The 24,303-nt window shown below is 37.3% G+C and overlaps 1 protein-coding gene across 3 annotated transcripts in view; it reads left to right on the plus strand.

The window, feature by feature from the left end:
* The first annotated feature begins 3,479 nt into the window (after window positions 1-3,479).
* Window positions 3,480-24,303, plus strand: part of pde8b (phosphodiesterase 8B) — a 50,087-nt gene continuing 29,263 nt past the window's right edge. For 2 of the 3 annotated variants that reach the window (XM_079586306.1, XM_079586307.1), the window contains exons 1-2: window positions 3,480-4,251; window positions 21,078-21,134. In XM_079586306.1, coding sequence (XP_079442432.1) covers window positions 3,970-4,251; window positions 21,078-21,134 — 339 coding nt within the window. In that variant the 5' untranslated portion in view covers window positions 3,480-3,969. Of the gene's footprint in view, window positions 4,252-20,569; window positions 20,994-21,077; window positions 21,135-24,303 lie in introns of those variants that run through there. The other variant, XM_079586308.1, reaches the window with a different exon arrangement.

The raw sequence follows: 24,303 nt of genomic DNA on the forward strand, positions 1-24,303 counted from the left end.
CACTCAGAGGTGTAAAAAAAAAAAAAAAAGTTGCATTGCAGCCTGGGAAAAAAAACTATTTTAATTGCTCTAACCAGTGTCGACTGAGCCTAACAGCCTGAGTTGACAACCTGGAGATTTCCCACTGGTTATATAAATGTTTAACAACTGCATGTTTTATTACTGCCTTTGTATTTTTGATTTATTGTACTGTGGTACTGGATTATATTTATATAACATAGCATTTGCATGGTGTCCGCTTTACTGTATTGAACAGTACATGGTATTTTGTCCAGAAAACATAATAACATAGCTACATAATAATAACACTTTTTCGCAATGCAATGTCACTCTTTTAATCATACTATATATGTATATATATATATCTGTTTGCCTTAGCTCGATTCAAAACGGTAAGCTTGAAATAATGTTTTTAATTCCAGTGGTACTGGTGGATTTCTGCGGGAAATTCAAGCATGTCTTTGCGTCATTACGTCACATCTGTACACATAAAGAAGGAGTCTCGGCTAGTAGGCTATATTGCGTGTGAGGATGTTGGAGGTGGAGATTTATAGCCTTTTCTCACACCACTTGATATAATTCAACTTATCAATTTGATGGCGTATCCAGAAAGGTTTAAACGACAATCACCAGTGACAACTGGAGATTCACTGTAAAATACAAAAGACTTCGTTCGGACTTCGGAGTGGCTAAAAAAAGAGACTGCAACCGGGCCCATGCGAAAAAAACAAGGATAATATCGGATTCGGAAGGGCATTAAATGTAGTCACGCAATACTGATGTTGTTAACATTAACAATTTGAGAACAAAGTAAGCCTATAATTTGCACGGTTTGACGTGATATGATAAGCAATCGTTAGATTTAATCAGTGTGATTTACTGCAATGATTTTTTCCCCCTTAGTTGGTCAGAACAAAAGTGGATGTTACTTACTTATTCAGATTACATTTTCCGGTGAAAATTCTTATGTTGGTCATACTTTCAAAAAAGTAGAATCTGTGATTCCGAATGCCAGTATCCACACTGGCGCGGCGACTGACACCCGCACATTCTCCTCAAAACATCGGATCACGTAAAGTTGATAATTCCATTAATAACTGCAATTGCAGATTTCGAACAGAGATGGCGACAAAGAGAAAAAAACTACGGACTGCAGCTTTAATAATACTTCTAATAATAATATTTATTTCATTATGTATTTGAAGACACGGCATCAATTAGCGACTATGGGTAGCCTACAATTTTAATTAAGAATGCAAATTAGATAGTGGTTTTAATAAAGACAGCAATATTACAACACTGATTGGCATGTTTTCTTTGACACAAAGAAACTACATTTAGAATTATCTTCAATCAAAATTCTGCATGCAGTACATATGATTTGGGTATAGTGTAAAATTCAAACCATAGTAAAGCACATTCCCTGTGAATAGAATTTCCCGCTGGTTATGTAAATGTTCAACTGCTGTATTTAGTTGATCAGAATAGAGAGACATTTTTGGCATTTCCAGAATATGCAATGTCAAAATTGAACATTTTGCATACACATGTAGACTGTGGCACATGTGCAGAGTGACTTGCAAAAGTTGGGCCAAAAACATTTTTCCCACCCATGCAAGAATCTGTTAAGTAAACTCCAGCATAATAAAAGGTCAGTGTAGTCATATCTGGGTTTATCAGTCATTTACAGATGTTTGGAACATTTTACAGCTTGGACCTGTAATATGCAAACATTTGGAAACCCAGATGTGCTATCACTGATCCTACAGTCTTGCACTGTACATTTTATGCATTTGGCAGTCGCTTTAAGTGACTTATTGCATTCATATTTTATTGGTTCGTGCACTCCCTGGGAATTGAACCCTTGCATGCTCTACCGTTCTAATGCTTGAAGAGCTTTTGAAGTCATTGTTTATGAACATTCAAAATGTTCAAAGCATTTTTGATGCATCAAGGCTAAGGTCAATTGCTCGGCCTTGTTTTAGTGATAGAACTAAAATGTGGCCTTTTTGAGATTATCAGCTGATAAGCATGTCCAGTTGTAGTTCCTCCAGCATTATGGATGTATAACACATATTTTCGGTTTCTTTTTGAGTGATTATACATAAATATTGTGTGAAGTACACTTTTAAAAATAAAGGTTATTTATTGGCATTGATGGTTCTGAACCTTTAACATCCATGAAACCGTTCAAATGCACAAAAGGTTCTTTAGATTATTAAAATATTATTTATACACCAAGAAGAAATTTATATATTTTAGAACTGTTCACTGAAAGACTCTTTATTTTCAACACTTATAAGTTGTAAGCTACTTCAATTGCTGTCATTAAATTGTATCTGCATTTATGGGCCACCCTGCTGTCCAGATATTGTATCGGTGCCGGTTGTTGAGTCAATCACTGGTCTTGTTTATGCATTTGAATGCTATTAAATGGGATTAATCATGAATAGCAGTGTCTCTCTGCTCAAGTTCATCTCTGCAAACAGCAGAAGATGAATCCTGAGCATTATTCAGGATGAATAAATACTGTGTGTGTGTGTGTGTGTGTGTGTGTGTGTGTGTGTGTGTGTGTGTGTGTGTGTGTGTGTGTGTGTGTGTGTGTGTGTGTGTGTGTGTGTGTGTGTGTGTGTGTGTGTGTGTGTGTGTGTGTGTGTGTGTGTGTGTGTGTGTGTGTGTGTGTGTGTGTGTGTGTGTGTGTGTGTGTGTGTGTGTGTGTGTGTGTGTGTGTGTGTGTGTGTGTGTGTGTGTGTGTGTGTGTGTGTGTGTGTGTGTGTGTGTGTGTGTGTGTGTGTGTGTGTGTGTGTGTGTGTGTGTGTGTGTGTGTGTGTGTGTGTGTGTGTGTGTGTGTGTGTGTGTGTGTGTGTGTGTGTGTGTGTGTGTGTGTGTGTGTGTGTGTGTGTGTGTGTGTGTGTGTGTGTGTGTGTGTGTGTGTGTGTGTGTGTGTGTGTGTGTGTGTGTGTGTGTGTGTGTGTGTGTGTGTGTGTGTGTGTGTGTGTGTGTGTGTGTGTGTGTGTGTGTGTGTGTGTGTGTGTGTGTGTGTGTGTGTGTGTGTGTGTGTGTGTGTGTGTGTGTGTGTGTGTGTGTGTGTGTGTGTGTGTGTGTGTGTGTGTGTGTGTGTGTGTGTGTGTGTGTGTGTGTGTGTGTGTGTGTGTGTGTGTGTGTGTGTGTGTGTGTGTGTGTGTGTGTGTGTGTGTGTGTGTGTGTGTGTGTGTGTGTGTGTGTGTGTGTGTGTGTGTGTGTGTGTGTGTGTGTGTGTGTGTGTGTGTGTGTGTGTGTGTGTGTGTGTGTGTGTGTGTGTGTGTGTGTGTGTGTGTGTGTGTGTGTGTGTGTGTGTGTGTGTGTGTGTGTGTGTGTGTGTGTGTGTGTGTGTGTGTGTGTGTGTGTGTGTGTGTGTGTGTTCGTTCGTTCGTTCGTTCGTTCGTTCGTTCGTTCGTTCGTTCGTTCGTTCGTTCGTTCGTTCATGGGAAGAGGGAGTCATTGATGTGCGTGTCTGTCACTGATGACGCTCGTGTGTCTTAAAGGACCATGAGTGTAAGTTTGAGACATATTCTCAGAGTCTAATGCTATTGCGCCTGTTATTTAAGAGCTCCGAGGTCGTGATGAAATACAGATTGTCAATGCCGCGAGAAAATGGATCTTAACGAGCAGCCTGAACCTGAAATGAGGGTGTAATTTGTCCAAAAATGTGACATGGCACAATCGCATCGGTCTCACGGTTGGACAGCCGAGGTGTCATTGATCTGATCTGATATGATCACTGATAAATAACGCGGTGAGATGGATCTCCTCTACGTTTTTCCTTGACGCGCGCGGGAGGCAGGCAGGCGGAACTGAGCAGCGCGAACACCGGCCAATGTACCGGGGGAACGGCGGCGTGACAGCGGCCCGGGAGCGGCAGCGGCGGCGTGACAGCGGCGGTCTTCAGATTCGTTCCTCCGGGTTTTACGCAACGAGGCGTGGGGAACGATGGGCTGCGCTCCCAGCATACACGTCTCGCAGAGCGGGGTGATCTACTGCCGCGACTCGGACGAGTCCAACTCTCCGCACCAGACCACCACCATCTCGCAGGGCACGGCGACCACCCTGCACGGCCTCTTCATCAAGACCGACGCGGCGGATACCATCCCCTCCGTGATCGCGTACCAGACCAGGCACACACGGACCAGCTCTCAGCGGGAGCGGAAAGAGAACAGCGGCGGACACATGCGCACAGAGGCCGAGACTCAAACCAGCTGCACCAGCGTCAAGGTATGAAGAATGAATGAATGGCGATATGGTGGGAATCAGTTTTCAGATCTTTATCTCGCACTATTTCCACCATCTTGTCATTCATTCAGTGTTTAGTGTCATTCCTGCATGTATTACGTGTGTTGTTGTGAATCATAAGCTGGATGCTATTGCTGCCATATGTTTATTGTTTACTGTTTATTATATGTTTATTATGCTTTACACTTTCTATATTGTACAAATGGTTAAACAAATTATGAGTGAATGAGTTTTGTTCATTCTCAAATTCAAACAGGTGGGAGCCAGTAATGGCCAATATTTGCCCCGTGAACGTGATTTTATAACACAGTCTAAAAAAGTCAAATATTTCAATTGAATCAGTGTATTACGATGAACAATTTGACTGTTGTTCTAGATCTTGCAATCTTCTTCTGCTGTTTACATGACTGATCTCTCAGCAGCTGTCAGGGCAGATTTTGATCTATATGATAATATCTCTATGGAGGCACTAAACCCATCATTATGTATGTATTGAAAATTATGAAATGTATAAAATGTTAGATAACAGATAAAAAGGAGGAAAGTATGTGGAGCATTTGTGCCCTGAGCCCTGGTTATTTTCAGACCCTGGTGGGAGCTGATGTGTGTGAACATAGTTTGCATATGCGCCACCATGATGGTCCTTATAGAAGGTATGTTGAACTGGTGGGTCACAACCAGAAATGGGCTTCAGTTCGTGCATTCCCTGGGAATCCCTGGGCATTCCTCTATTGTAAAAGGCATATGCTAATCATGGTCAGCATAGAAGAAAACAACATAATTTTGTGTGATAGTGAAATATTACCTCATGGTAGGTTTTCACATTTTTATAGAGCAGAGAAAGCACTTTTTTTTTTTTTTTTTTACACCGAAGGCGTAATCAAACTGATTTTTGGTACGAAAATACTACACTGTATTTGTATGTAACGTATTAAATGGCCTGTATCTGTGATTATGTCGCATTCAATTTCCACACTGCAAAACTCCCTCCCTTATATCAGTTTTTCTGTACCTTATGTAGTAGATTTATTTGAATGTGGGTGCGGCCTTTGTATTAAACTAGTCAGATCGGACTTACCGAACAGGACCCGTGCATGCTAATACTAATAATTTGGCATATTGTTTCACATTTGATTTTAAGGAAATTTTTGTTGACATTTTACATGATAAACAATTTTGCTACTGATTTGGTTGATTAAACCTTGATTAAAGTAAAATCTGGGTCATGATGCAAAACCAGTTGAGAACGTATGGGACCGGTTTCACAGACAGGACTTGGATTAAGCCAGGATTAGACTTTAGTAGATTTATAAATGTGCCTTAGACTGGTGTGCATCTTGAGACAAAAAAATGGCACTGACATATTTTAATATGTCAGTGCAATTGCTTCAAGTTAAGACAGCTCAAACATGCACTTAAGTCTGGTACTAGGCCTAAGTCTTGTCTGTGAAACCGGGGGATACTGTATAAGTACACACATGAGCCCAAAAACTTAAAGCACACTTAAAAATCCACTATCAGTATTCCATAATGCTTATTTTGGTGTATTTTATCTTAATCTTTTCATGAATGAGTGATGTACATATGAGCTTTGTTTATTAAAGGTTAAATCGCAAAACTCTGCTGTGTGGAAACTTCCATAGAAAATCTTTTAATAAACTATAATTCCCTTCAGTGACTGTTTCAGTTCTATTCCATGATTTTAAACATCAATAGAATTCTTTGAAGTACCTTACCCAACCATGGTACCTCTATAGTGTTTTTTGCAAGGCTACACTTTTTTACCATCTATTTCAGAGTGCTTGAATGCGGCATTGAGATTTATTGTTGAAAAATGTAATCCACTTTCTGGGATATCTTTCCTTTACAGTTTGCTTACATTCTGGAGATGACGTTGGAAGGCTGTTGACCGGAACGCCGTAATTCCTGCCATGTTTAGAATGAATATCGGCCTTATCTGAGTTAAAGTGTTTACCGTCAGATCGCGTGTAGAATCCAGATTAGAAATGTTCTCACACTGCAGGTGAGCACACTCTTAGACCTGTCATAAACACACTTTTTTGTTAGTTTTGTCGAAGAATAATGCATTTTTTTCCTGTCAGAGAATGATAAAATCATGGTCAGGGGTTTATTTGGACTAATTCAGCCAAGTAAAACCTGCCAAATCAATGAGATTTTAAAACCATCCAAATCTATGGTATTTGTGTTACGCAACACAAATCAGTTACTAATGTAATTTTAAAATCCTATAAGGACAGTTTATAGATCGGTGTATAGATTTATATAATGGCTTTTAGAGGACACTTTGTGTGTGGCCAGCTGTATGTTGGTCATCTGTCAGTAATGAAAGGAGACGTAGCAATTTTGGTACACTCTGCTATGCTTGCGCCCTCCAAGACTGCCGAGGAACTCAATGATGCCATTGAAGTGTGTGTAACTCTCTACGGCTCTCTATCACTCACACACATTCTCATTGTGTTCACAGCAACAGAGCCAATTTCCATTTAGAATTGAATGTGCGTGTGAGAGAGCGATCCTGCTTGCTCCTCTGTGCCCGTGCATCTCAACGTCTTTGCAAGAGATAGAGGCCCTGTGTTGAAGAAAGAGCGATTTTGTGTTTCGTTCTATGCATTTGTGTGTGTTCAGGCCACCGAGTTTGTTTACCCCTCTGGCTGTGAGCTCTGCAGGGTGTGAACTATCACATGCAAAAAGGCTGATGAATCTCAGACCCGATACACACACACACACACACACACACATGGTTAGAGCGAGGCAAGAGGTGCCCTGAGACATGTAGCGGGGCATCAGCGGTCTCGACTAACATAGGGACAAATCACTGTCACAATGTAGCCTAACAGCAAAGTACAATCTGATTGACCGTGTCTTCCCTCAGGAGGTCAGGAACATTTAGATAACAGAATGAAATCACTCCTTGATGATTAGTGCCGTCCTACAGCTTCTGTCCCATGAGTTTGCATCATTTCTTTGCTTTTGATAACATGGGACACATTAGACCATATACCAAATAAACACGAAGATATTAATCTTTCCCTTCGTTGGCTGGTTTTTATTTACCTCCATGGTAGTGATGCAGTGATGTTATTCTCCAGTCTATTTGAAGATGTTCTGTCCTCTCCGTTCGAGAAAGATCCTGTATTATACAAGCAGTTTTTATATTTAAATTTGTGGTTTAAGATCTGGACTAGCAACCCAAAGGTTGTAGGTTTAAACCTCAGAAGGTTTTCTTTTCAGTATATGAGCACATTTAAACCCAGGGTTTAAAGATGTTTTAGAAATCTGAAGCCTAAAGAAATTAATATTTAATAGTAATTGACAATTATGAATTATTACACCATTTTGTACAAAATATTTGTAATTTTTACATTTATTTTTTTCATGCATATAATGCATATAATCTCGATATTGTACACTAGATATCAATATTAACACTTGCCTTTATTCACCAAGGATGCATTAAATTGATCAAAAGTGACAGTAAATAGATTTATAATGTTACAAACCATTTCTATTTTAAATATGCTGTTCTGCTGTTTTTTCTATTCAGCATGGAATCCTGATTTTTTTATTTTTTATAATGTAAACAAATAATGTATTAGCATGATTTCTGAAGGATCATGTGACACTGAAGACTGGAGTAATGATGCTGAAAATTCAGCTTTGTCATCACAGTAATAATTACATTTTACAATATATATTTAAAAAAATTACCCACCCCAAACGTTCAGTAAAAAATATTTACATCATATTTGTACAGTTCACCAAAAACTAAAATGATATATTGATTAAAATAAGGCTGTCTGTAGATTGAGATTCAAATATTGCTTCGTGATGGCTTTCATTGTCGGAACCAATCATAAGAAACGTAAACAAGGTTAGCATGATACAAAAGATCATTATCCTTTCATGCTAGGTTGCGACCTCAGATTCACAATATCGTGACTGATTTGTATGTGATCCGAGCATTGACTAGCATGATTATGTTACATCTGCTACATGTGTGTGGGATATTGCTGTCGGTCCTAGCATGAAAATTACTAACTGGTGCCAAATAGTGAGTTTTCCAGGTTTGACAGGAAACTAAAATTAGACATGTTTTTTTCTCTGTTTGTTCACGTGTATGTGCTTTCCTTTCATTTCTGTGTGTGTGTGTGTGTGTGTGTGTGTGTGTGTGTGTGTGTGTGTGTGTGTGTGTGTGTGTGTGTGTGTGTGTGTGTGTGTGTGTGTGTGTGTGTGTGTGTGTGTGTGAGAAGTTGTGTTATAGACTGTGTTCTCTCAGTCAGCCAGAGCAACAGAACTCCAAAGTAGTCCATGATGGTGGCATTAGTAACGTTGTTTATCATCTGGGAGTTTTTTTGTAAACACTTGAAAGGATCGTGGGAGTATGTAGGATCTTACAGGATGGGAACAGATTGTTTGAAATATGTTTAAATGTGAAACATTCCATTTTACAAGCTGGACGCACCAAGAGCAGCTCTGCTAACAGACAGCGAGAGCTATTGAGTTTATTCATTTTATTAGGATGCAAGATACTCTGAAACTTTACTTTCCCAAGTAACAAGCTACTCATTAAACTATAGTCAAGCTACTTTTTTAAGTAAAAAGTAAATATTATGATATACATATATGTGTATATCTATCTATCTATCTATCTATCTATCTATCTATCTATCTATCTATCTATCTATCTATCTATCTATCTATCTATCTATCTATCTATCTATCTATCTATCTATCTACCTATCTATCTATCTCTCTCAATATATATATATAGTTTTTTGTTTCTAACTTAGTAAATTTTAGTACTTGTCACACCTTTTAGTCAATTTGCTCCCAATCAGTATTATTTTAGATTTATTTATATACTATTATAGTATAATATTTTATAGATTTTTTTATTTTTAGTTCATTTTCATTTTAGTTCATTTTATTTTTTTTGTCATGTGCCTGTCATTTTATATCCGTTTTTGTTTTTTAATATCTCTATTCAGCTTTAATTTATTTTAATTTTAGTATGTCAACTCAAATTTATTTCAGTCATTGATTTGTGTATTTGATTTGTGAGACTGAGGTGACCCTGTTGCCTCTTGTCGACTGGAATATTGGTTTTGCTGTAGTGTTGGTGTTGGTGTTAACACAAGTCATAACTGCTACCCACAGCTAGAGAATCACAAACCTCTCATTTCCCACTCCTAATTTATTACTCTCTGTCTGTGTCATCATCAGACATCTTATTGTGCCTGTTTATCTGCTAATGACCATCTGTTTCCCCTCAACCAGCATCTCTCTCTCTCTCTCTCTCTCTCTCTCTCTCTCTCTCTCTCTCTCTCTCTCTCTCTCTCTCTCTCTCTCTCTCTCTCTCTCTCTCTCTCTCTCTTCCTCCTCCTCCTCTTCCTCTCTCTCGCATAGATTCTCTCTGGCTGTTATTAATATCCATTGAACAGACTCCATCCCTGGAACCTGTGTGTGCAGTTTCACCCTTAATGAATCAAATGCACCACCAAGTGAAGATGGGAAAGTGAAAAAAATGTAATTTAGGTAAAATTACTGCTTTGTTTACAAATTTAAGTTAGGCGTAGTAGCTTTATTACATTTTTTCTGAATTGCAAAAACACATTTCTCAAAACCATCACCCACTTTCTCAAAACCAAATCTTCAAACTACATTCTGAGAACATCTATTCTGGCAAAATCAAACAATTGCCTCAAAACCATTTTATCTGTGCTCAAAATCAAATAATGCTTTCAGATCATACACACACATTAGTCACTTCATCAAAAAAATGGAGAACACCGCATCCAGAGCATGTAGTTACAGAATAAAGTAGGCTATATTGTAACACAGTTAACACATTTTGCAATTAGGTAATAGTAAGTATAGTAATCGCAACTTTCAGTAGTATAAATAAGTGAATATTTATTTACTTTCAGTGAATAAATTGTATACTGTATGCACTGCAAGTATAGTATTGTACTGAATATTGTATAGTACTGAATGTCTGTATATTCAGCACTTTTGCATACTGTAAAAATACATTAGTCCAACTGCAAAAGCCTAAAAAGTCAAATAAAATAAAACTCTAGATGAAAACTAGATTGCATGTTACAATACACTCAAAAGAGATTAATTCTGCCTCAGCATCACGTCTTTGTGTCACGTCATAGTGTCGTCTCTGGCCAGGCAAAGGGAAAAACCCTCTAGTGTGCCGGATCCAGCCTTGACAACATTGTCCACACCTTGCTCTTTCTTGTCCTCGTCCTCCTCTCCTTTTCAGATTGTTTCCATCTATTGTTGATGATGTCATCATTCATTGCACCTGTGGCATCTGTGCACTTTAAGCTGGCTTATTTTGTACAGTTGGTTTGATCACATAATTACAAATAAGTGTGAACAATTTTGAGCCGTTAAGTTTAAAAGATGACAACTGTGTTTTTAACTTTTGCCTGCCTGTTTAGCGAGAGAGCGTGGCATCACCAGTAGTAAGATCATTTAGTATCACTACTTTTTTTTAATGAAGATGATTTTGAGCGTCTGCCGCAATGTTTCATGCGAACCGTGCCCCGTGCCGAACTAAACTGCCAGTGTGAAAGCACCCTTCATTTGCGACAGTTTGCTGAAGAGAGGTAGCAATTAATGCGTCTTGCCATAGCGCCGTCATATATAAAATGTCATATAGCCTATAACTATATGATTGTGGGAGGAGTAAAATCTACATTGTGTGGTTTCAACAACCAGATGCGTTAAGACTTGTCCAGTTTCGCAGGAATGCGTCTCAGACCACCTCCTGAAATGGTTTGAGCGATCAGATTTAAATCCATCTCAAAAGCGTTTCGGAGGGCATTTACTGTACACCTGGTCTCTGTTCACGATCGTTTAGCTATCTGATCAGAGAAAACGCATGAAGTGACCAGGTGTAAACAGCCCAGTCAGTCATGGTGAACTATAAAAAATTTTTTTTGTAATTTTCCAGGTCTAGAAAAATCATGGACATTTAATTTCTATAATATGAAATAGATGTAGATCTATAGATGTATGCATGTCATTAGCTATGTTTCAATATGCTCATTTTGGCCCTGTTTACACCTGGTATTAAGATGCATTTTGGTCGATCAGATCACAAGTAGACGACGGAGACAAAACCTCGTTTACACCTGGTGTTTTAATCCGTCTCTTTTGTCCACTTTCAACCACTTCTGACAAAGTTTAAATCCCATCTGGCTAGTGCGCTTCCCATAATCAGTCAGTAGGTGGAGAGTACACGGTCTTGTGTGGCTGAACACATGAGCGTTTACACTGCGAAAGCAATCCGGCCGAATGAGTTTTTTTTACTAGCTCTGGAAGTGGTTAAAAGTGGACAAGCTCAATAGGTTATAGACCCTGTTTACACCTGTATTTAGCTTCGTCCATCCGATCGACAAAAATGCATCTTAATACCAGGTGTAAACAGGGCCTTTGGGACATCACATAAGACAAGATGCGCATGAATTCGAAAAATTTACATAAAAACCGTATGCCCTCAATTGAGGCAGATACATTTTTTCATCTGATAAGAAGTCATGCGCATAAAATACGATTGAAACACATTTCAACACATAAATCACATAAATCTCCATGTGCAACAACAAATTTACGTGACTTTTGCCTCAACGGATATGATGTGATTGGATAACTGGACTAGCCAACAGACCAATCCTATCGCACAGCATCTCAAATGTTGGTTTGGTCATTCTGAAACGCCAATGTCTGTCATCAGAAATATTTGGTTTGACTCCCTCCCAGGGGGTTTTCACATGATTACGTTCCCACCCAAAAGGCATCTAATTCGAACGCATGATAACATGACAACGTTTATTCCATTCTTCTGCACGCTTTGAGATGCAAGTCCTTTATGATGCAGGAAAGAAGAGGCACAGTGGCTTCCCCAATTGCAGCAATGCTTTTTTAGTACAGATATTTTGCGGCAAATTCCCAGAAAGTGACAGATTTGTTCTCTTGAACACAGGGGATGGAAACGCTGTTTTATTTGCAAATGTTTTATGCGATATTCCAATTTTAAATGGATACATAGCTACTGACAGTTTTAGAAAATGCTCTTTGTGAGTACAGTATTTATAAATTAAATCTTGTCTACTGGAAAGTCATGAAAAGGTCACTAAGAAGGCATGAACTTGATCTAATTTGTATGATTTATAGATTTACAACATATAGATTAGACATATTCTTGGATACCTTTGTGAAGATTTATAGATTTAGTTGTTTACTTTCAGTTTTTATGGCTTAAAGTGAATTTGTGTATATCTTGACCTCTTCTGGTTGCCTAGCTGTGCATGTTGAGTTACAACTTTAGGAAGATGAACTGATTAATCACTCAGCTGGTAAGTTGTATATTCATAGATAACACCCTGTTTTATGAGGTTATTTATAGCCCAGTTTAGAGGAACTCTTAAGAGAAAACTTCATGTCGTTTACACCAGTATTGACACTTTGAATTATATCTGTATCGGGAAGCTCTTATCAGAATTTTCAGTTCATAAACCGCTTTGTTTGTGGTCTCGTTTCTGTGAACATTTCATGTATTTGCAATGAAAAAATCAGCATGATTGTCTCAGGGGAAAAATGTAACCGCTGGGGGAATGATTAGGGGGAATTTGAAGTAACATTTTGAAGGTAATTTTGACATTGATACACATTCCAGCATGATGTGATTTTCAAGTAGGTTTTTTTTTTTTGTTGCCCAAATTGATTCATAGTTACTTTGCACCTCACAGTCCTCAATTTGTCCTTCAGAGAGCATGTATCTTGTTGAAATTCTGAAAAATGTTTCAGTTATATCATGTTTTAATATAGCCTGTGCTAATGAGCATTTTTGGTGCTTCTTAATAAATAGTAGGGATGGAACGGTTCACAAAATCCTCGGTTCGGTTTGTATCATGCTCTGTGGTCATGGTTTTCGGTTAGATTCGGTATACATTGTTAATGTTTTTTACACTTTTCCATGTTAATCCGAGTTTTTAACCAGCCGCGACGGTGACACGACGATTCTATTTTAAACGGTTATTTCTGCGACGTCGCGGAGAACAGAAAGTATGCTAATCTCAGGTAGTAGGCTACTGTTTATGTGCTTTATTTAATGGTAAAAGCGCCTGTGTGAGTTTGCATATAATTTTGTGTCTTTTATAGCCGTACTGAAAGCAACAATTCTCCTTAGTTCTTCTAAATAAATAAAAGTGAACAAGAACGTTCAAACTGTCAACTCATTGTTAACAGACAAGTGTATTCTATGACAACGATTGTTTCAGTAACTTAGTATGTCTTTTTAATAGTGTTAAAATAGTGTAATATTCATGAATTTGATTATGTATTAAATTTAGTTGTATCCATTTAGTTGAGAGTGATTTTTGATTGACTACATCGTGTCCCATAACGTCTGGTGTGGACAGTCAAATAATTTGTCGCTGGAATCTTATAGCATCGCGTCTGGTTAGGAAAAACACGTTAGGCTGTGCGTGCGTGGCCGGACCTGAACAATGCACACGTGTCTCGAACCGTGACAAGTGAATTGAACAGTTCGGATTTTTTTTCATGAACCGTTCCACCCCTAATAAGTAGATTAAAGTTATTCAGTCAAGAAGTGGGTGATTTAATCTTCTCTTTTGTTGTTTGATTAACATTTATCACAGAGACAGCAGTAGGTTTAATAGGCTGCTGTCACTTTAAGAGCTTATGCATGGATCTAATACATTGGAACATACCTGATTTCTTTCGTGCACTTATAACAAACCCCTACTGGTTTTTGCATGCAATAATTTGTGAAACAGAATTGAATTTGCGATTGCATGCTGTCTGAAAGGCAGCTTTCTGTGTGCGCACTTCAGGTCTGAGCCCAGCAGCGTGTGTAGCGCTTCAAGCTTTTTTTCGAGGCTTATTGATCTTAAGAACTCTTTTAAACATCAAACATGTCCCGTGCTTTCTTTCTTTTTTTATGCGCTGCGCAGATATATTTTACTCCCTGCAGGGAGTGGAAGCAGAGCTCTGCACACATGTGCCGCTGTCACACATTGATGCAAATTATGAAATACAGCTCTCTTTAGGAATGCAGTCATTCTTAAAGTACCAGTGCTTATAAAATCTGGAACCGTACGGGACCGTTTTTAATAGCAGGGTATCGCAATACCTTTCTAGTACCTACTGTATATATCATGCAACACTAAAGTTAACAAAATATATAACATTGTTCTAGTGTTTTTTTGTATATTTTTATTCCAAAATCGTATTGTGCCTCCAATGCCCCGATATCCTCACAGCGAAGTTCTTTGTCGTCCTTTGCTTAGAAATAAAAAGAAGAATATGATGAACATCCGTCCAAGAGCGACATTTAGATGAATATGTAAATATGTGCTGTGCACATCAGGAGATATTGATGTGGATGTGTTTGCACCAGCTCTGCGATCCACCGGCATCATGTCGACAGATGAGATCATTTTAAATTACACTGGTATAGTTTGATTGTAAATTATATTTGAGGCTATAGACTGTATAGATCTGACTATGTGAGACTAGTTTGATTTAGTCCTGTTTCTTTGCATAACGCATTGACACTACAGAATGGCTTTTCTAGACGTTTCCAGGCTCTCTGTTTTTAAGGTTTCGTTACAAGTTGTTCACATAAAAATTCGTACATAACTAGTAAATACTTTGGAATTTCACATTTAATTTGTTTAACTGGAACCGTTTTTAACAGTGAAGTGTATTATTTTTCATAACAAATAATCTTCAAAAGCATCTAACCTTGGTAATGAGGAGTTACCTGTGGTCACGATGTAAGATTATGGTAATTTTTGTAAGAGATGTGCTTGTTGTGTTGGCTACAGGCAAATGTATTTGACCTTTTTGTTGGTGTCAGTAAGTAAAGACTTAAAAGGAATCTTTGAATGATTACTTAACAACTCTGTACTGATGGAGACCACTGATAAAAGCAGCACTCTGGATCACACGCGGTCTTAAGATCGCAGTCATACAATTGTGTGTGTGTGTGTGTGTGTGTGTGTGTGTGTGTGTGTGTGTGTGTGTGTGTGTGTGTGTGTGTTTACTTAGTTACACTAGCCAAATTTGTCCACAGAAGTAAGCTAAATTTGAAAAAAAAAAAAACCTGTCCTTTGGAGACTTAAAGGGGCATATTCTGTATGACATACATTCATATAAACACACACACACACACAGTAAAAAAACTAAGCTTAATTTACTTTGTTTATCCAATTGATTTGTCCAATGAATTTGAAATGACAAAATTAAAACCTTCAACTTTTGACAAGTAAATAAAACTCAAACAAGCCCATGCAACAACAAAAAAAGAAAAGAAACAAAATGTGATGAGTTGAGTTTTTTTACAACGTTTGTACACACACACCACTTTATTATGTATACCTTGTGGGTCCATATTGACAAGGCAGGATGAATCCATGATTTCATGTTGTTTACTCAAAATTCTGACCCTACCATCTGAATATTATTGCACTCCAATGTTACAGACCAATGTTTTTCCCATCTTCTATGCCTGTCTATCGACTTGCACCAGTCTGGCCATTCTCCTCTGACCTCAGGCATCAACAAGGCGTCTTCGCCCACAGAGCTGCTGTTCACTGGATAGATTTTTCGGACCATTCTCTGTAAAATCTAGAGATGGTTGTGTGTGAAAATCCCAGTAGATCAGCAGTTTCTGAAATACTCAGACCAGCCCAACCATGCCACTAAAATCACATTTCTTCCCTATTCTGATGCTCAGTTTAAACTTCAGCAGTTAATCTTGACCATGCGTAAATGCATTGAGTTGCTGCCATTTTATTGGATGATTAGATTTGTGTTCAACGAGCAGTTGAACAGGTGTACCTAATAAAGTGGCCAATGAGTGTGTATGTTACTGAGTAGTATATGATGAGCTTTATAGACATAAAATAAGAGTCTCTAACATTCACCCATTTAGATTCCTAAATTGTATTGAGTGTAGAAAATAGACAGTTATGTTTTGGTGGTATTAAACACAAACTAACTGACAACACAGAACATACAGTATTTGTAGATCGGCCATTTATAACATTTCTTGTATAATGTTATATCATTTAAAATGCATTGATGTATTTTTTAGACAACATACCTTAAAATACATAAAATTACATACAAAATAATAAATTAAATATTAGGATGCATGTAACAAGATGATATGACTTTTTCATGGTTTTTACTGTTTAAAATGTCAAGTTAAGCACGTTAAAGCGCCATTGCTATAATAATTATTTTTAAATATTATTTTATGTTTTTTCTTAAATAAAAAAAGCCTTGTCTGCCTCAAGTTTGCACCAATGAGAATGTGATAATTGTACCATCTTCAAGTCATTCTACCGTGTGGTTCCTCTGAGGCAACGGGACAGAAACACTATCTAGGTGAAATCTTATGTAACATGTGATAAGCAAATCTAAATCAATAAAGCCGCAGCACTGCTGCTTGCCTTCTGTCATCTGGGGGGTTCTAAATATAGCGGGGATCATATTTTATCGTGACCCCGTACTCTGTGAAGGAAGGCCTTTGTTCTGTGTGTGTGTGTGTGTGTGTTTGTTTGTTGTCCTCAATAAAAGCACATGACTGAGTCAAAACACACACAATGTCCTGGGAAGAGGAACACCACGAGAGAAAGAGAGAGAGACTAGGGATGCTTGAAAATAGAGGAGATGAAAGAGTTTAAGATCAGATTAAGATGACAAAAGTATAACTTAATCATATTTATAAATGCAGTTACGTAATTTTGCAAAGCATCTGTCCTTCATATCCTCAGACAAGCATTGCTATTTTCTAATGTAAATCTGTGGAGGACCTGTTTGTTTGGATTGCATTTTTAAATGCTATTTTATGACAGTTATCCAAAAGAAATGGTAAAATGTTCAGATATATTTAGTAAATTTTGTGTAAAATAAGTGTTATTTATTGTCAGTAATGTTGAATAGCTCTCTGTCAATCGTATTTTATAATATAATATTTTATATTTATATTTTTTATTATTTTAATTAATATCCTAGAATAAACTAAACGTTTGGGGTCAAAGAAATTTTTAAAGAAATTAATACTTTTATTCAACAAGGATACATTAAATTCATCAAAGGTATATAGTAAAGACATGGGGGGTTATTCATCAAAGAATCCTGACCAAAAAAAATTATCACGGTTTCCAGTTTTCAACATTTTATAACAAATGTTACTTGAGTAGCAAATCATCATATTATAATGATTTCTGAAGGATCATGTGACACTGAAGACTGGAACAATGATGCTGAAAATTCAGCTTTGCATCGCAGAAATAAATTACATTTTAAATTATATTACAATAGAAAACCTTTTTTTTTTTTTTGTAATAGTATTTCACAACATTACTGTTTTTACTGTATTTTGGGTCAAATGCAGCCTTGGTGAGCATAAGAGACTTCTCAATTAAAAAATATTACTTTTGAACAGAAGGCTACTTTAAATACTTATTGTATATGTTATATGTAGCCTACACTTTATATTATTTATATTGCAACTTTCCTCAGATATTGATATTGTCATCAGCCATTAAAACAGACTATATCGGTCGACATCTGATAGAGATTCAGAGCCCAGATTTGCGCTGCATTGGTCTGTAAAATAAAACATTTTATATAATGTCACATCTCTAGAAGAAACATGGAGCACTTACAGAAATTCATCATGGTAACCATAGATTCCACCAATGTACCACTCACTCCATTAGATTGTAGTGTACTCCAATAAAATACTAGTATTGGCCACCAATGTCCTTAATACAGTAAAATACGTTTTTTTTTTTCAATCATGGAGTGCTCAATTAATATTTTTTTTGCAATTATAACTGATATATTTGGCAGAAATCATAGGATCAGGATCATAGGATCATAGGATACTTCAAAGACTAGTTTCTAAAACGTGTGTGTGTGTGTGTGTAGATCTTTTATCATGGAGAGATCTGCAGCATGAGAAGAGCTGAAGGCTCTTTGAAGAGCACACGACAAGAGAGAGAGACTGAAATGAAGCATGTGGAGTCACTTAAAGATAATTAAGAGAAATTTGAAGAAGTAAAATGCTCGGTTTGTTTATTGACACAGCCATCAAACACTTTATGATCTCTGTATCACTACTGACCATCACATAATTTTACTGCACTCGTCATTCCTTAAAGGTGAACTATGTCTTTTTTAATGGTAAAAATGGCATATTGCAGAATTTATTATAAACGATCATCCGTGCCCATTATGTCCTTTAATGTTTAATCAAAATAACTTCCCCTCCCTCTTGCAGCGACATCTCTTCTCTTTTCTGAAGATGTGTTTACTGGCACAAGAAGATAACCTGTCACTCACATGAGATCGACCAATAGCAAACCACAACCGTCCAATCAATTCCTGATAGACAAAATCAAGTCCCGGCCTACATCTTGTCTCATTCGAGAAGCCGTTTCACTCGGAATATACGTCTCCATAGTACAAAGCCCTGCACGTGACATCCGGGAAAAAATATTAACAATTTGTTTCTAATTCGTTCCCTTGTTTTAAAGGTGAACTATGCAGGTTTTTTGCCTTAACCGAACAGCTTCGGAGTCATTGGAATGGTTATATTACTTTGTTCCGGTTGAATGGGGGTCGTCTCGCACCCCCCTATCGCCTGTGAGCGGAAAAAACACCCTTGCAACTTTGAGCGGACGCGGCGTCAGGAAGTATCATGTGATATCAGGTCTCGCGATGTAACGAATTGCTTTACAGCAAAAAGAAATCTGCAAAAATTCTGTCATTATTGCGCTCCCTCACACTGTTCAAACCCCAATGAAGATGACGTTTTAAATAGGCTAATGTCCCGTCTGCTTTGATGTCGTTGATCTACTAGCCGGTATCTGAGAGTCGCCAACGAGTTTTTCGACAGTGTTGTCAAATATCTATTCCGAAGCTGTAGGGGGAGCTCTATAGAGAAACCTGCGAGCAAAAAGCGAGAATACAGCGAAGAAATTCCCGAAACTTTTTTTGGGGAAAAAACGGTTGTTTTTTTGTTTTTTGTTTTTGATGCTATAAAAACGGGAGTGTGACGTCATGATTTACAGCTGTGATTGACAGCTTCACTAAGCGAAGTAGTCACTGAGACACTAACGGGATTTTCGGGAGGAGACTGGAGCTTTCATTTTAATTTCTACATTTCCATAACTGTTTATTTCACACCGACATAATGAGTTGTTCTGCAGTAATGTGTACTTTTTACAGTCTCTGCCTGAAAGAGGTGTTTGGGAAACATGTTATTAGTCCGTAGGAGATGTGTGCTATTACACATACCTATTTTTGCCTGGCAGATTCCTTATTTGCCGTTATTGGTGCAGAACTTACACACATCATCTTTAATATTCAATCTGAAGGCCGCTGTTAGGTAAGGTGTGAAGAGTGACAGTAAATTCTGCGTCGTATAGATTTAGCTGATTGTATAGGATTTGTGTGGACTACTCAGGATTTTGCTGCTGTGTTTGTGTGTGTGCCTGGTAAACCCTACGTTATGGGGATATGTCCCCACAAAGATAGTAATACCAGAAATTGTATTAATAACCATGAGGAAAGCAGCTTATAAATCATACTAAGTGATGTTTTTTGAAACTGTCAAAATGCTGAAAGTTTTCTGTGATGGTTAGGGTTAGTGTATATATATATTCACTATACAGTATCAAACTCTTTATATCTGTGGAATGTCCTCATAATGATAGGAATACCAGTGTGTATACAGGAATAGAAGCTCTTGACTGTAGATTACCTCTCAACGAGCAAAATTAACATAAAACAGGCAGATGACAAAAGCAAATTTATGCCCTCCCTTTTACAAAAGAGTGAAAGAGAGAAGCAGTTTTCTCAAGTAAATTGATTTTATTTTTACAATCTAAACAAAGCATTCAGTGTTGCAGTGTATCTAAATATTAATACTCATTTCTTTATTCTTCCTGCAACATGAGATGTGCATTATAGGGTAACGTTTATAAACTCTAAAAAATGCTGGGTAGTTTCAACCCATGGTTGGGTCAAAAATGGACTAACCCAACCGTTGGTTGACATTTTTTAATTACCCAACGGTTGGGTTAGTAGTATATATTTTACCCAACCATGGGTTGAAACCACCCAGCATTTTTTAGAGTGTAGTGATTTTGATCTGTATTTAGCCTGTGAAGGCTTTTTGTACATGTGTGTTTGTGTGTGAGTGTGATTCCTGTTGAGAGGCTTATGTGTAGTGTTAAAGTGGATGACGCAGGAAGCTTTGAGCCACCTGCTCTCTGTCATTGCAACAATGCTGCCGTACCATTTGGACAACGCTATAAAAAACAACCTTTTTCTTTTTTGACAATCTACATCATATCCGTCGACTGCTGTTAGAAGCTCTGGTTAAAAAGCGTGCTCTATTAATCAGCTGGAGAACACAGTTGGATTGGAGTTCATGCTGATCAGGATGGCTACATCTGTCTTGCGAGCACATCAACATTATTTCAACCTGTGAAACATTATTTCTTCGGTGGACTGAGATTGTTTGTCTTGTCCAGTTTGCGTAAATGGTTGTACTGGTGGACATTCAAGCACGTGTGCGAACAATGTGTGATTAAAAACCGGCTAGGCATGTCAGAATGTTGCTTCAGGGCTCTGAGATGGTAAAACTGGATACATTCTTCAATTTGTTGCCTTTTTGTAACCTCATTTCAACAAATGTACCTGTTTTTCTTGATCTCTCCCAGGTGTCTGCTGCGGAAGAGCGTTTAGGGCCGATGCGACTGACCCAGGAGCCCATTCAGGTAGAGTCCTAATGTTTAATCATTGTGTGTTTGCTGGAAAATTAATGCCTGTGCATTCAAAAGTTTGGAGTCAGTACACTCTAAAAAATGCTGGGTTGTTTCAACCCAAATTTGGGTCAAATATGGACAAACCCCAAACGTTGGGTTAAAAATGTAATTAAAAAATTTAACCCAACGGCTGGGTTTGTCCATATTTGACCCAAAATTGGGTTGAAACAAACCCAGCATTTTTTAGAGTGTACGATTTTTTTTTTTTTTTTTTTTACGTTTTTGAAAGTCTCTTATGCTCATTACGGCTGCATTTATGTGATCAAAAATAGAGTAAAAACAGTAATATTACAGTAATATATAGATATTATTATAATTTGAAAGAGATATTTTCTTAAATAATATATTTTAAAATGTAATTTATTCCTATGATGCAAAGCTGAATTTTCAATATCATTCTTCCAGTCTGGGGTGCGTTTCCCGTACAACTATAGCTCACTGCTTAACTACCATAGTACGATGCATCGTTGGAGAAATCAACTAGCTAGTCACGACTGTTTCCCGAAACCAGATGTCGCAAAGTATCGTTCAACCACGTTGGTTTATGACGTCTCGCACGTGGTGGACTAATAAATTATTTTAATTAATCTGTTTGAGATCGAATTAACGCTAGATTTCGTCATATAAGTTACAGACATGGCATCTGAAGACCATTTCTAATTTTTCTCAGTTATTTTGCTTTATTACCAGACTCAATATTTGGCTCGTTCTTACGTTCTTACATAGTAGAGCACGTTCGCACATGCGCAGTCTTCAAAAACGGTGCTTTAAATCTCTTGACAAACTAAAAGACGTAAATTACATTTGTATGTATTCTAAATAAATAACACGGGTTGTACTGAATGTCACCTTGCTTATTTTGCTAAAGATACGGATTTATTCAGTCTATATCTCATGTAAACTAGAAACTATGCTTCTAACCACAGCTTGAGAGCTGTCGTTCCAACCACACAAGTTTGCGATGCTGTTTGCAAACGTTCGTTGGAACGATGGTTTCGGGAAACACCAAATCGTTGAACTATGCTGATAACGACGGAACTTGCGACCATAGTTGGCTAATGATGCTTTCGGGAAACGCACCCCTGGTTAACATGATCCTTAAGAAATAATTCTAATATGCTGATTTTCTGCTCAAGAAATTAATATCAATGTTGAAACCGGTTGTGCTGCTTAATATTGTTGTGGAAACCATGATACTTTTTTTCAGGATTCTTTGATGAATAGAAATTTCAAAACAGCATTTATTTGAAAGTGAAATCTTTTGTAACTTTATGAATGTCTTTGTCACTTTTGATCAATTTAATGTGTCCTTGCTAAATAAAAGTATTAATTTCTCCCCCAAAAAACGCACTCAGCCCAAACTTTTGAATGGAACGATATGTATTGCCTTTTTTAATTCTTGATCAGGGGTTCTCAAAGGAGGGTTCGTGACACATAGAAGTTCGGTTCAACTTGAAGAAATTATAACAGAAATATATTACTATTGTACTTCTCACAGTAATAATAATAGTAATAAATACAAATGGTAATACAATTATTAAAGCTTAATTTTTTTAAGGAATAATCACTGTTCTTCCATGTTTTAGTCTTAACAGGAAACCTCTGTTGTGCAACAAATTGTTACATTTTCATTTGATTACATTTTAAAAGATTACATTTTTAAAAGATTAGCCTTAATTTCATTACCGCCTTTTTAAGATAAATTTGTATTAAAACAAATTATTTAACATTTCATAGGACCCTGTTATTGTAAACATAAAAAAAGTTGTTCAAGTTTTACATGAATTCAATTGATTGGACATGCTTCTTGATTTTTAAAATTAGGTTTAATTAAATTAAGTTAAATTTAAATTTCATATGACCCTAAACATGTAATTTTTGTTAAGCTTTTAATAAATTGTTGATAAATTGTATATGCTGTTTTTAATTGATTAGGCATGCTTTATGATTACACGAGTACCAACTGTAGCAAGCATTTGCTTAATCACTTATGAGGGGATCCCTGTCCCCAACTCCTGGCTTTGATCTGGTTAATGATCTGGGATGGGTAACAAAAGGTGCATGTTTAATTGGTTAATTGTTGAGACTGAATCCATGTGGGAGTTGCTAAACCTCACATTGCTTTAAGTGAATGATCAAATGTTTTAAATGAAAAGGATGTGCTTTGACTTTATTTAAATTAACCACCAAATTTTGACCAATTTGAAATTCTGCATTGGCCGATAATCTTGTCATCTTGGCGAGCATCAGAAGTGTTAGATCCTCCTAGTTTCGGGGCAAAATCTGTCGGCCTTGTCAGTGGATAATAACATTTTTAAAATGTGAATATAAAATCATTCTTGATTTCAGCAATTTGTCAGCACTCTCTAAATATCTGCACTACCCATTAAAACACAAACAAATTAGACAACCACTATAATATACACAGTTTCTTGCAGTTTTTTCATTATTCCAGGTTAGCATAGTTTTGCTGTGCGGATTGGGTTATTTTCAAGTTTATGAGTTTATGGGATTAAAAAGCATAATTGCAGGTCACTGTGGAACCATGGAGAAATGCATCGTCATAGGCCACGTGCACACTGCAGCTAAATGTGATTGTCAATTCACCTTTCTGTGCTTAATCCTGTTCTGCACACACAAAGTTCAGTCATTTGTGGAAGGGACGACTGCATTCTACAACTGAATTAACTCCTGAAAAATGCAGGTAGTGACAACCGCATAAATTACAAAAACTCTACGCAGTGTTTACGGAACTGAACTGAACACTAGTTGTTCAGAGATATTTCTCCCATATGCACAGTGCAGAAAATCACAGGGAAAGAGGAGTCAAGCCTTGACTCATTCGTGTTGCCAGATCTTGCCAGAAAAAAACCGCAAATAAGAACAAGCCCATACTAAATTGATATAAGTCCAAATGTTTTATACCAAAATATCACAAACCCTACCTGTCCACTTAAAAAACTCCATTACAAGCCCCAAAGCACCTGTATCAGCAGCAGTTGTAAAACTGCAGAACGTAACGAGTCTTTTGTCACTAATATTACTTTGGTCAAAAATAGTGGAAACCAAAAGATGCAAGACAGCGTTGCTAATATTGTTACCACGGTGTTAATCATAGCAA

This window comes from Phoxinus phoxinus (genome assembly GCF_949152265.1).
Source record: "Phoxinus phoxinus genome assembly, chromosome: 17".
Taxonomy (NCBI): Eukaryota; Metazoa; Chordata; class Actinopteri; order Cypriniformes; family Leuciscidae; genus Phoxinus; species Phoxinus phoxinus.